Genomic DNA, 13,071 nt, shown 5'->3' with positions numbered 1-13,071 from the left:
GGGGCATATTTTTGCGACGATGCCCGCTATGGTCGCACCACCCATACGCCGGCCTTGCGTGTAGTGCCAACTTCACTGCAGTTGAATTATATACCTATAATATACGGCAAAGTACTTTTATCATCCACTAAGCAGTGTAACAGACAACTGGGTCATCTAAATCCATTGAACTGGCGTAAGGACCGGTGCATATCAGTTGAAGCGCAGCGCAGAGCAATTTTCACTGCCGAATCATTATTGACTCAAACGTTGAAACAATATCGAACATTAATTTATGCAACGATTAGTCACCGAGAGTAGGGTTGAAATCTATAGAGTGCACTTTGACTTTGCTAAGTTTCAGTTAAAACGAGATACATTTATGCCAGCGGTATAACGCTTTCTCCTTTTAATAGTGTCTTAAGTATGAGCAAAGTCAAAGTGCGCCCTATAGTTCTCAGCTTGAAAGTCACTGAGAGTAAAAGGGAAAATCCTTCTAATGCTTGGGTCATTCGATTTTCGACATTATTTCAACGTTAGCAAAGTCGATAATGGTTTGGCAGTGAAAAATGGTCTGCGCTGCCTATCCAGATTTGCGCCGCCCTAAGGTGTCACATAGCATTTAAAAAATGGATCAGTCGGTTATCAGTCTAGTCGAAGGCTAACAAACGTATCATCCACTCATCAAGATTATACCTAATTGTTCATTCAAACAGTTACCTGAATTTTACTGTTGTAGAGTTGTCGTACGTTCTATTTTTCGATTTAATTAAACCTAACGCGTTACAATATATTATTTTAAGCTATAATTTGTAACGCTGTAAGACGAGTGGTATGTTCATTAATTTTATTAATATTAACGTTAAAAGTGGCTGCCGTTCAATGATCGTTATTCCTGTATCTGTATGGGTATTTAGGGTAGATTGGTTATTTTTAAACGCAGTCTGTTAAGAAATTGGTCAGTTTTGTTCTATAGTATGAAATGTATTAATAGAATGCAAGAAATTGCGTTTGTTTCTTAGGATAAACATTGTTCAATTATAATAATTATAATGAATGTATGTTATTAATTAAACTTGTTCAAAGCGTAATGATCTTTGTTTTATTTGTATAAAATCAATTGTAACGACTTCACATAAGATGACATTGTTGTTGAATTCATATCCAGAACAATATTTTTTTAGATCAACAATTTCACACACTTTTGTTAAAAAGCAGTTAAGTTAAGGCCAACTCCAAAAAGTAGTTTTTGGAGTTATCACCACGTACTACGGTTATCGTCAATAACCGTGGTAATTTTGAAATCCGGTTATTTCAAAAAAGTATGGTTACCTAGGTGATAGGACCAAAGTTTTAGGCGATAACTCAAAAACTATTTTTTGGCCGCTTTTTAACAAAAGAACGATAGAATTAGCAGAAAAGAACGTAAAAAAGTAATAAATAATTACAAGGCCCCGTGTTGCAGTACAAACAGTACTATCGATGTTAGCCTAGCAAGAATTCGGGCCTTGTGAGGGCTTCGGCATAGAAGCGATTTTGAACTGCGCCACTTGTGATGACATATGAATTGAAGCAATACTAGATTTATCAGGGAAATAGAAAGTAAGTAGGTATTATATTAAAAGGGGTTTGCGTGGAATATTGAATTGACCTTCTTTAGTTAAAGTTATGGTTAAAGTGCTATTATGACGGGAATATGTCTTTGTGACAAAAATCACGCAGAGTATTTTGTCAAATTCTAAGGAAAGTAAACAAAATTCTACAAATGTAGTTCTTTAAATTATCGTCTTAAATAAGCAATGTTTTCTATATTTCAGAAAGAAATTCTGTAAGTATCTTTAAAACTTGTTTTATTTCGTATCGTTATTCAGTAGGCAGAAATTTAAATGCAACCAAGACGCAGCTTTTAAATGTGTGCATGTAAATCTTTGAAGTATGCTTTTTGCTTATCTAAACCCTCTTTTACGGTTGTAGAAATGCACTAGGGCAAAACCGCAAACTAGGTTTTGCCCTAAAAAAGTACTTAGTCCTTCTAGACATTCGATATGAACAATTGCGTAAAGCTACATCGCTCGATCTTGAAAGCCCGAACATGGTCAGAGGAATAGACTACATCCGAGACCCTCGTCTGAACAAGGTAAAACCCAATTGAATGTATTAATAGCGGAAGTTAATGATAAGTGTTTGGACGGCTTAATGCGAGACTGGAATAATCGCGGTTAGACCTCGGCTGCGCTTTTAAGACTGCGCTAAGATATGATTGGGAGAAGCGGCTGATAAGATCAGATGTAGAGTGAATGATGATGCACGGACTTGGCGTTTGCTGGCGCGCGTGGGATGCTTTTTTGGAGTGTTTTTTTGTTAAAAGTGGCCGGTTTTTGTGTTTTACTGGTGTTTTTGGTGGTGGAACTGACGGGGAAGCGCTCTAAAGGGGCGCCGCGCGTATGTCGGCGAGCGCCGGCACAGACGAAGTCCATACCTACTTATATAGTTTCCCTAACTTGTAAATAACTACAAACTTGATATTGGCTAATCTATGTAAAGCCAGACGAGAGTAAAAAAATGATGACGCACGGCTAGGTGTTTTACCGCGTAGCAGAGCAAAGAGACCAGCCTCTATAAAGTAGGGAGTTTTGTCTTAAATAGCCCTATTTGGTAGTTGTTTTTAAATTAAAATTAATTGATGTTTAGGGTTTAGCATTTACCATAGAGGAAAGACAAGCGCTCGGAATACAAGGTCTCATACCAGCCGATTATAAAACTCAAGAGGAACAGTTGGACATTTGTAGAGTATCCGTGGAGAGATACAAGGATCCTTTGAACAAATACATCTATTTGGTTGAATTACAGGTACTACCTATCTTAGCAATCAAAATACATATCTTCTCAATTATTTCTCAAATGATGCAATTTTGGTTTAAAGATTAGTGCAGATGATCATTTTATGTAAATTAAAATCTTTTTTTTTTTTATAAGACGCCTAGTTATGTCTTAAACTATTTTGTTGATATGTAGGTACCTATCAATAACATCTTTGTTTTAGGAAAGAAACGAAAGGCTGTTCTATCTTCTACTCTCAACGGATCTCGAGCGATACATGCCTATAGTTTATACTCCTACTGTGGGTCTGGCTTGTCAAAAGTTTGGTCTCACTTATAAAAGACCACGAGGTCTTTTTGTGACTATTCATGATAAAGGACATGTTTATGAAATTCTTCGGAACTGGTATGTGTACCTACATGTTTTTTTTAAATGAAAATAGCGAACATCAGTGGAGTCACGTCATGTGGTTAGCGATTTTGTAATTGAACATTTGCTGCAATACGAGAGGAACTGCCATTATGTCGCTGGGTTTTACGGAATTTGTTGGTTCGCCACTTAAATCCATCAGACCATCATGATGGGCAAAATTGAGGAAAAGAAAAACGTCGGTATAGGACTTCGTCTGTGATGGCGTTTGCTGGCGCGCGTGCTGTGCTTGTTTGGAGTGTTTTTTTTTTTGTTAAGAGTGGCTAGTTTTTGTGTTAGTTGGTGTTTTTTGGTGGTGGAACTGACTGGGAAGCGCTCTAAAAGGGCGCCGCGCGTGTGTCGGCGGGCGCCGGCGCAGACGGAGTCCATACTTGTATAAATTCAATAACTTGAAAATATCACAAACTTGACATTGGCTAATCAGAGTAAAGCCAGATTTAAAGAAAAGAAAAAAAAAACGTCGGTATAAGAAATTCGTGGCTTAGGAACATCCGAGAATGGATCGGGATAGCCAACGTAGCACAACTTTTCCGTTTGGCGGAAGACGGGAAATTACATTACGAGATGATGGTAAACCTCCAAAAATGGGGAGGCACGATAAAAAGAAAAAGCGACTGTAATAAACTCATAGTTTTGAAAGTACCCCAGATGCTGGTTCCATGGCTAATATCCAAATTATGGAACCGCAGCTTCTTTCGTCGTACTTTAGGTTTATTCTATTGATAAACAAATTCCTAAAAAGGTGCTGATAGACTTGAGCATTCACTTGTAACAGAACATCGAGCATTCGCCGTTTTTATTTTTGTCGATCTGAACAACGAGCCGAGCCAAGCATAGAGCCAATATTGCTACGAACATCTGAAGAATTCTAGCGAACGCTCTATTCGATGCTCGTCAATTCTTCATGAAGATGTCGGACTTGACGGTCGCGTGTGCTGCTATTAACTTTACACTGTCACACTGGAGAGCAACAGGGGTGCGGGGAGGGACGTCGCAGAGCGGCGGGGCGCGGAACGATGACAGAAGCTTGGCTCGGCAAAAAGCTCCAAGCAAATCTGCTCGCTAGAATGCTCGAATGCTCGCCAGAACGCTCGATAGAATGCTCGCTATAATGTTCTCGTATTTTTCTGTGATGTAACATTCGCACGAATGCTCATTACAAGTGAATGCTCAAGTCTATCAGCTATCAGCACCTAAAGACAGCAACTTAGGTATTGATGGTTTTTCTAGCGCTGCAAATATTCATGGGCGACCGTACCTATAGTTAGTGAACTGCTTGCTTGCTAATAATATAATACATCCTGGAATGTTACTCTAGAAATATGTCATATAATTCAGTAATTCTTTGTTATAGGCCAGTACAAGACGTAAGAGCTATAGTGTTCACAGATGGCGAGAGGATTCTTGGCTTAGGGGATTTAGGTGCTTTTGGAATGGGTATACCAGTGGGAAAACTTGCGTTGTATACCGCACTAGCACATATCCAACCACATCAATGCCTACCTATCACTTTGGATTGTGGAACTGATAACCAGGTTAAGTTTCAGACATTATCCTTCCCCCAAGGATGTGCAAGGGATTTTTAGAGTATTGGTAGCTAGAATTATTTGCGGCTTTCATAATTCAGCTCATCTTAAGTGGGTTATATGATACGCATCCTCGCACTTAACTGGTGAAAAAACAGCCCTAAACTTACCGCAGATACGTATCTATCATACGTGATGTACGCAACGCACAGATGTTTGCGTAGGTATGAATTTAAAAATTCAGCGTCTAAGGTGCGGGCAGTTATTTATACAACTACTGATTTCCACTTCGTCGCTTGATAATTGAGATTTTCTGGTTCTACTTCCTACTGTATTTCCTGATTTTGATTTGTGGCTACATGTCGGACAAACTGTTTTCGAACTGGGATAGTATTACCTATCTAAATCGGTCTAATATTCCCTACGCTTTTCTTTTTTGCGAACAACAACCACTCCATATTAATATGATTATCTGTAATAATTAATTTAATCCCAATTCTACTGTTTAAATTTTTTGATGATGCTTCACAGAGCCTTTTAGAAGATCCTCTGTATTTTGGGCTACGACAAAAAAGGGTCCGTGGTAAAGAATATGACGATTTCATCGATGAGTTTATGGCAGCTTGTATTAAATGTTTTGGACCCAATACATTGTTGCAGGTATTTTGGTACAATTCTGTTTCGTTGTTTTTCTATCGTAATCTGGATCTGTAGATGGAAAAACTGTAATGAATCATCAAAAAATACCCAACTAGCTAAGCGTCACATTTTGCTGAAAGTGGGTTGGTTATGCACCTGGAAGAGTGAACCGCAATAGGGTGAATCTGTCTGTGGCATCGTAACTCTTAAACTAATGAACCGATTTTAATTCAATTTTTTTTTTTGTTTGAAAGGTGGCTTGATAGAGAGTGTTCTTAGCTATAATCAAAGAAAATCGGTTCAGCCATTTGAAAGTTGTCAGCTCTTTTCTAGTTACTGTAACCTTCACTTGTCGGGGGTGTTATAATTTACACTTGTTACTACCTACAGTTTGAAGATTTTGCCTTGGTGAACGCTACTCGACTTCTCCATAAGTACGTCGATGAATATTGCACTTTCAACGACGATATCCAGGGCACAGCGAGTGTGACCGTGGCGGGACTTTTCGCCGCTACAAGAATCACCAAAAAGAAGATCCGGGAAAATGTTTTTATGATCCTGGGCGCTGGATCAGTAAGCGGCATGTTTTATTACTTTATGTAAATACCTACAGAGTATATTTCTAACAATATTTTGTTGGGTTCGAAAGAACCCGACTGTATTTATAGGTACCTACCTACTTAATGTGGCTCAATCGATTTTTAAGTCAATTTTTTAATCAGACATACCTACCTACCTAATTATAACGCTTGATTACTGTTTAATCTGATGAAAAAATTATACCACCATGCACTAGCTGTGACTCTTGCAACTTAATTTGCGTGGATTTAAGTATTTATAAACCCCGTGGGAGCTTTTTGGTTTCCTGGGATATAAATAAATTAGCCTATGCCACTCTCCATTATTTGACTGCATCCAAAAATCACATCAACCCGTTGCACCGTGATTTAAGGACAAACTACCCAACCCACTAACAGACACACTTTCACATTTATAATATGGATAGTGATTCACTACTAATTCGTGCCACTTACGAATATGTTCATGATGGTGTTATGTCAGAAACAACGCAAGTACCAAGACCTATAAAAAGATTCAGCTAATTCGGATAAACTCGATAATAACGCGAACAAACATAGATAGGTACTTCAATTTTTTAGGCCATAGCTACTACAACATGTTAATAAAATGTTAAAAGTTTTTCTTTACCAGGCGGCAACAGGCATTTCTCACTTGCTAGTAATGCATATGGTTGACCAAGGAATGAAGAAAGAAGATGCACTGAAGCTCATATACTTGTTCGACGTGGACGGTCTTCTGACACATAAACGCCAAGGAGGCGTACCGGCTCATGCTAAGGAATATGCACAAGACCTAGAACCTGAGAAAAACTTTGCAAAATGCGTGGCCACATACAAACCTACTTGTCTTATAGGTAACTGTTTATGAATTTTCCCCTAGTGGCACCCTAACGTCTATACAGTTTTTGACGCGACAACGTCTTATAATTCGATAGAGCCGGCTGCACGCACGAAAAAACATGACTCATGCGGCGTTACCTCGCTCTGAGGCGTTCCATGTAAGGCTTGAAGTGCAAGCGAGAGCGCGGAACGAGCGACAAAGAAGCACAATCGGCCTTTGTTATCACGTTCAACTATCGCCAGTAAACCGACTTTACAGACAACCTATTTTTTAAACTATGTGCCTACTTCAGCTTCTTAATTCGATGAGCTATGTCGGTTACTCTGGTTCTCCTTTCTCCTTATTTCCGATTGGATGACGTTGAGGTTTTAAGCTCGTTTACACAGGCTGCGTAAGCGTAGACGTAGCGCGTACAACTGCGTTGTAATGTATGGAACTGTGTGAAACATGGCACACCGCTTGTGTAAAGCGAGGACGTATGTGTAACCCAGTATGTTAGGGATTTACGCGCGTCACTACGCACGTGTCACGTACCTACGCAATTGGTGCGAATCGGCCTTTCAAGTTACTAGAATGGTGGTAGAATGGAATACGTCAAACGAGCCGCTGGGTGCCGCTGAATTCAGGCGGCGCAAGACCATTGCGTGTAGAAGTTCTTACAAGAAACCTATTTCCAGCGGTGGGCATCTATCGGTAAACGATGATGATGATAACTAAGTATCGACCACTTCGTTAAATAAATAAATACTAGTGGTAATTAGACCTTTGGAATAGTACTGTCTGAGTAGTGTTTTAATAATGCAGAGCCCAATCGGCTAGACGTATCGACCTAAAAAATGGAACTTTTAATTTATGTCGGAATGTCATCGGAAATATATATTGATTGGAAAAATCTCTCTGGTTCGTAGGATAGGTAAATATAGTAAAAAATCTAACTCAAAACAAATAATGACAAAATCATAATAGGTACCTAACGGCTACTAGCGTACCTATTTAAATATATCCTGTGGGATTTAAAACAAAACTAAGTACTTTTTGAAAAAAAAAATCTTTTTAGCCAATTTGGCGCGATAAAATAGTCACACAATTCTTCTTGAGCTCTGGTAGCTCACTAAAAAACCAAAACAAACCGCCAAAAAGTACTACAATGTTGAGTGCACAGGATTGCCCAAGATAGGACAAAGTTGCATTTGTAATAGAGCATTAATACTAAGCATAATTCTACTGTTCAAGGTTGTTCGACGGTGGGTGGCGCTTTCAACGAAACTATTCTGAAGCAAATGGCAAAGAATACAGAGAGACCGATTATATTCGCCCTTTCTAACCCGACCAGCAACGCAGAGTGTACGGCTCAGGCTGCGTATGACCATACGGGGGTAATTTGGCTACTCGGTGTACTTAGGCTAGTTAACCTGGCCTAAATACACCGATTTATTTGGCACATACTATAAATGGTTATATTTTTAACCCCCGATCCAAAAAAAGGGGTGTTATAAGTTTGACGTGTGTATCTGTGTATCTGTGTATCTGTCTGTGGCATCGTAGCGCCTAAACGAATGAACCGATTTTAATTTACTTTTTTTTGTTTGAAAGGTGGCTTGATCGAGAGTGTTCTTAGCTATAATCCAAAAAAATTGGTTCAGCCGTTTAAAAGTTATCAGCTATTTTCTAGTTTTCTGGTAGAAAAGAAGGTTAGATAACCCTTAGGTTCATAATATTTAAGTGTCAATTGACAAATGTCAAGCTGTCAAGATGAACGTTGCCTAGATATACATAAATATTTATTTGAAAATGATGTTTTGGAAAACTCAGATACTTTGGATCGTAGGCGCGGAATAGTCCAAGAAAATCGGTTCACCGTTTGAAAGTTATCAGCTCTTTTCTAGTTACTGTAACCTTCACTTGTCGGGGGTGTTGAAAATTTTTAATTTACACTTGTTTATATTTAAGACCACGAGAAGAATTTGGAATGCAACCACCATGAAGCCTATTCAGATTTCAGTGGTAGAAAATTTATCTTGTAGAAGAAAGAATTTCGGGATAAAAACTATTCGGAATGTTACCATACCAAGCTGCATTCAAATATATTTGCTGGTTTTAGCTTGCACAGCCAGATAGATTTTAAATATTTTCTCTAGAGCTTTTTTTTTTACTGCAGAAGCCAAAGGCTCTATATCGAAATAATGCTTAAATAATTTAAATAATATAAAGTATTGACTAAAACTTGATATTCAATGTAAGAACGTCGTCCAGAAGTGCACTTGTTGATAGTTCGCTGTGTCGGCACTAAGCGACAACTGCGCCCTAACTCAAGTGCCAAAAGAGCTTTGTCGCACTGTAGAAAGTTTATATTGTGACAGGGTAAATGTGTTTTCGCGTCTGGGTCCCCTTTCCCCCCAGTGAAGTACGATGGCAAGGAGTACCGCACCGGGCAGGGCAACAACGCCTACATCTTCCCCGGCGTGGCTCTCGGCGTGCTCGAGTCTCGGTCCATACGAATCCCGGACATGATGTTCCTCGTTGCTGCTAGAGTAAGCTACATTTAAAAAGCTATAATTTTTATTTTGCAGCGATATAAATTTCCCACTTGACGCGGCGCTCATAGTAAAAACATGTTCCAACCAACATCGGTGTCCGCACTCCTGTCAATCATAATCTCCTTGGACTCAGTCCGTCTTTAAAAATACGTAAAAATTAAACTTGCGCTATGACTCATTATTATTCACGTTATTATATTATTTGAGTAAGTACTTATAGGTAGCTTTTAAGGCCGATTCACACCAAGCACGTACACGTGACACGTTCGTAGTGACGTGCATAAACTCCTAACACACCGGGTTACACATACGTCCACATTTTACGCCAAGCGGTGTGCCATGTTTCATACAGTTCCATACATTACAACGCAATGGTACGCGCTACGTCTACGCTTACGCAACGCTTACGCAGCCTGTGTTATTACGAGTATATCGTATGTTCGTAGAACGGACTGCGTCTAAAGCGGATTACGATTGACAGGAGTGCGGACGCCGATGATCATTGGAACATGTTGTTATCCACTAGGTATAAGCGCCGCACCTAGTGAATCATTTATATCATTGTTATTTTGCTTTTCAAGGCGCCACGCCGCCGCTTTAGCCCTAATTCGCACGAGCGTTAAAAAAGCGTTGCGTTAAAACCCGGCGTTGCGCTGAAAATACAAAGTGCGCGTTACAAAAGTGTGAACAGATACTTGGGAATGCATTTATTCTATTTGAACGCTTTTTTAACGGACGTTAAAAAAGCTCTCGTGCGAATGAGGCCTTACACTTCACTCACAAGACCCAAATCCATACGAATATTAATTAGTTTGGATTATTTCAGACGCTGGCAAACTTTGTAAGCGAATCGGACTTGAACATAGGCCGAATATATCCTCCGCTTAATGACTCGACGAAAATCTCGCTCACTATTGCAGTGGATATCGCTAATTACGCTTATGACAACGGTAAACTTTTGTTTCATTTTTGTTTATTTTTCATTCGATATGTAGGTACTATATCTGTGTCCCCTGCATTTACTTGATCCCATGATTTGATTTATCGCCAGGAATTGCAACAACGTATCCCAAGCCGAAGGACATAAAATGTTACATCCAGTCCCGTTTATATAAACTGGAGTACCATTCGTACTTGCCAAAATTTTTCAAATATCCGAAACCACCCGATGTCAAAATAAAATCTGTGGATGAAGCATACAAAGCCATCATGTTAGTATTTTGCATTAAATTTTATTAGGGACATTGAGTGCGGTTTCAGGCCTTTTTTGCCCGGATACTTACGCGCGCTTTTTCCTCAAGCGCATCTCGTACTCGTACGAGCGTAGACGCGCTTATAAGACGGAGACGGAGAATTGTCAAGCATGCAGGTTTCGTCACGATGTTTTCCTTCACCGTTAAAGCAAATGACACTTAATTGTTCAAGACGCATACTCTGAAAAAGAGGTGCGTGTCCGGGATTGATCTCCAGATTCCCCGAATTCTTAAGAGGTCGCGTCTCAAACACTAGGATAATCACCGCTTATTACAGAATTGTAAAATTATATACCTAGATATGCGCAGTCATCTTCCCTATTGTCTTACAGTATCATTTTTACATGTCACCAACTGTGTGTCCAGCAAACAACTTGAGCATTTACTTGATTGGCTGGCGAATGGCGCGTGCACGTGAGTGGTTGATCAATCGGCGCGAGTGCACGCGATTGGTTGATACGTCGATTTTCGCTTTCTGGATTCGCCAACTTTCTCCCACTACGCTCTTCAGGTGCAAGTTGTTTGCCGGGCACTATACTAGAATTAAGAAAAGAAACGAAAAAAAGCCAGTGATTCACTGTTTTCTTTTTCAGGAAACCATCAAAAACCCCAAGCTCATAGCATACAACTTTAGTTACAAGTAGGTTGTGTCTTTGATTCAGTTTATATAATTTTTTGAAGTGATAATAATATTTTGATATTGTGAATACAGCCATTTTTAATTTTAATCGAGTTTCTTTTCAATTAAAAGTACCTAGTTCAAGAAAATAGAAAAATACTTTTGCAACTGATTATCATAGCAGTCGCGAAAGTATTTTTCTATTTTCTTGATCTACATTTTCCAGTTTAGAGTTATGCCATCATATACCTACATGGTTTACACGGAAGTGTCAAGTGCCCGCGCCTTGCCCGGAACGAAGCTAACAGGTTACCTATATTTTTTACACTAAGTAGTTACTCTAAATAGTATAGGTATATGCAAAAGCATACTTAAACTTTCCTGGCATCCGTAAAGGCAGGAATTCCCAAACCCAAACTAAATTAAAACAAAAATATCCGATCCGCGTGGAACGACTTCCCATCGTTTTCATCCCACGTGCGTTATTTTCTCGGTACCGCATATGCATGTGACGTCATTCGAACCAGGTCCACACTCCAGTTAACTTGACCGCATAACGCTATCTAGTATCACACATCTACAAACTGGAACATTGCCACGGAAAATGCTCGCAGTGTTGCAACACGCGTAATACAACCGTGACGACGCATGTAGACTCCAATTCGAAAATTGGCTTGCATGTCGACGCTATGGGATGGGAACACAGATTAAAAAAGTTTGGATGAAAAGCGTGCACAGTCGCTTGAATGAATTGTATGAGTGCGCTCTCGTATCTGTTGCACGTAGTTGATCCGTGAATTTTTAAAAGTTTTTATTTTAAACACTTTATTAACGTTTTAGATACCGATAGTAGGTTTTTAATAGTTTTAATTTAAATAGAACATGAATCTGGATTATCATTATCGTGTAAAAGCAATAAATAAAAGAATAAACTCACTATAAAATCCGGTTAGGAAAGGTTATGCATAGCCAGGCAGATAACCTGTAAGGAATTACTTATTCAGATTTTGCCAAATAAGAGCATATTCTATTTTTGTTTTCTATTACACAAGCAGGCTCCGGGATACAGGAGTGAAATTAAGATATACTGTGCTGAGCTTCAAAACTTCTGCTCTGCACGGCTTAAGGCGGCTCATGTCAAAACTTCTTAATCATGTTTATATCTAACACAATTTTCTTGCGCTAAATCGTTTGCTTTGTTGTTATTCATTCAAAGTGGCGCATTACTATGTTTTAATGCGAATATATCATTTAAGTATTATTTAAATACTTAATTATTTTTATTAGGTCAAATTGGCTTCCACGATTTTACTAACGGCAAGACAGCGTTATTGTTTCTTCATCTCTTTCTCTCTCCCTCTCTCTATCTCTCTCTCTCTCTCTCTCTCTCTCTCTCTATATATATATCTCTCTCTCTCTCTCTAATAGTCTCATAAGAGGTGCGAGAGCCGTAGAAGGGTCGCGCCGCCGTATAAGTATATTTCTCAGATCGCCACGTTAGCCCGGCCTGTGTAGTAAGTTTATTGTACTATAAAGTTAGTCAGTTTATTGTAGAATAAAATATAATAATGTAGGTACTACATTATTATATTTTATTCTGTGGTTCAGGCACAAAATAGATACTTAAGTACAATGTTTCTCAGATCTCATATATGTTAACGTACAATAGCTAATAGGTACCTACCTACGTATTTTTTTTCAAAAAACATAGATACGCTACCTGTGGTAGGTAGGTACACTTCTTATTAGATTTGCGAATAAATTAATTTTTTATACCTAATCATTATATTTTCATCCGAACAAAGTATTAAAACATACCCATTGTGAATTAAAAACAAATTCAATTT

General features: G+C 38.8%; 1 protein-coding gene and 1 long non-coding RNA gene across 3 annotated transcripts; both read left to right on the top strand.

Moving 5' to 3' along the window:
* The first annotated feature begins 15 nt into the window (after positions 1-15).
* On the top strand, positions 16-1,070 carry LOC123869047. The gene is made up of 2 exons (XR_006796810.1): positions 16-551; positions 588-1,070. It is a non-coding gene; the product is annotated as an uncharacterized LOC123869047 (long non-coding RNA).
* Positions 1,071-1,624: 554 nt separating this feature from the next.
* Positions 1,625-11,312, top strand: LOC123869039 (NADP-dependent malic enzyme-like). Of its 2 annotated transcripts, none has more exons than XM_045911771.1 (13): positions 1,625-1,807; positions 2,007-2,116; positions 2,671-2,829; positions 3,023-3,204; positions 4,583-4,763; positions 5,286-5,414; positions 5,784-5,966; positions 6,606-6,828; positions 8,049-8,191; positions 9,176-9,346; positions 10,179-10,302; positions 10,404-10,563; positions 11,199-11,312. In XM_045911771.1, exons 2-13 carry the CDS (start codon positions 2,072-2,074, stop codon positions 11,224-11,226), a joined length of 1,728 nt encoding a protein of 575 aa, XP_045767727.1. In that variant the 5' UTR covers positions 1,625-1,807; positions 2,007-2,071; the 3' UTR covers positions 11,227-11,312. The 2 variants fall into 2 exon arrangements, with proteins under 2 accessions (XP_045767727.1, XP_045767726.1); XM_045911770.1 differs by having other exon boundaries at positions 1,626-1,807; positions 1,954-2,116.
* The last annotated feature ends 1,759 nt before the right edge of the window (positions 11,313-13,071 follow it).

The sequence above is a fragment of the Maniola jurtina genome, chromosome 10 (assembly GCF_905333055.1).
Source record: "Maniola jurtina chromosome 10, ilManJurt1.1, whole genome shotgun sequence".
Taxonomy (NCBI): domain Eukaryota; kingdom Metazoa; phylum Arthropoda; class Insecta; order Lepidoptera; family Nymphalidae; genus Maniola; species Maniola jurtina.
This window is presented reverse-complemented; position numbering and strand designations above follow the sequence as displayed.

Excerpts from the sequence above, each read along its gene's own strand:
- LOC123869039 (XM_045911770.1), top strand. The coding sequence starts at position 1,779 with ATGTTTTCTATATTTCAGAAAGAAATTCT. Across the intron at positions 5,967-6,605 it reads TGATCCTGGGCGCTGGATCA|GCGGCAACAGGCATTTCTCA; the intron begins GTAAGCGGCATG and ends TTTCTTTACCAG. Across the intron at positions 10,303-10,403 it reads TAATTACGCTTATGACAACG|GAATTGCAACAACGTATCCC; the intron begins GTAAACTTTTGT and ends ATTTATCGCCAG.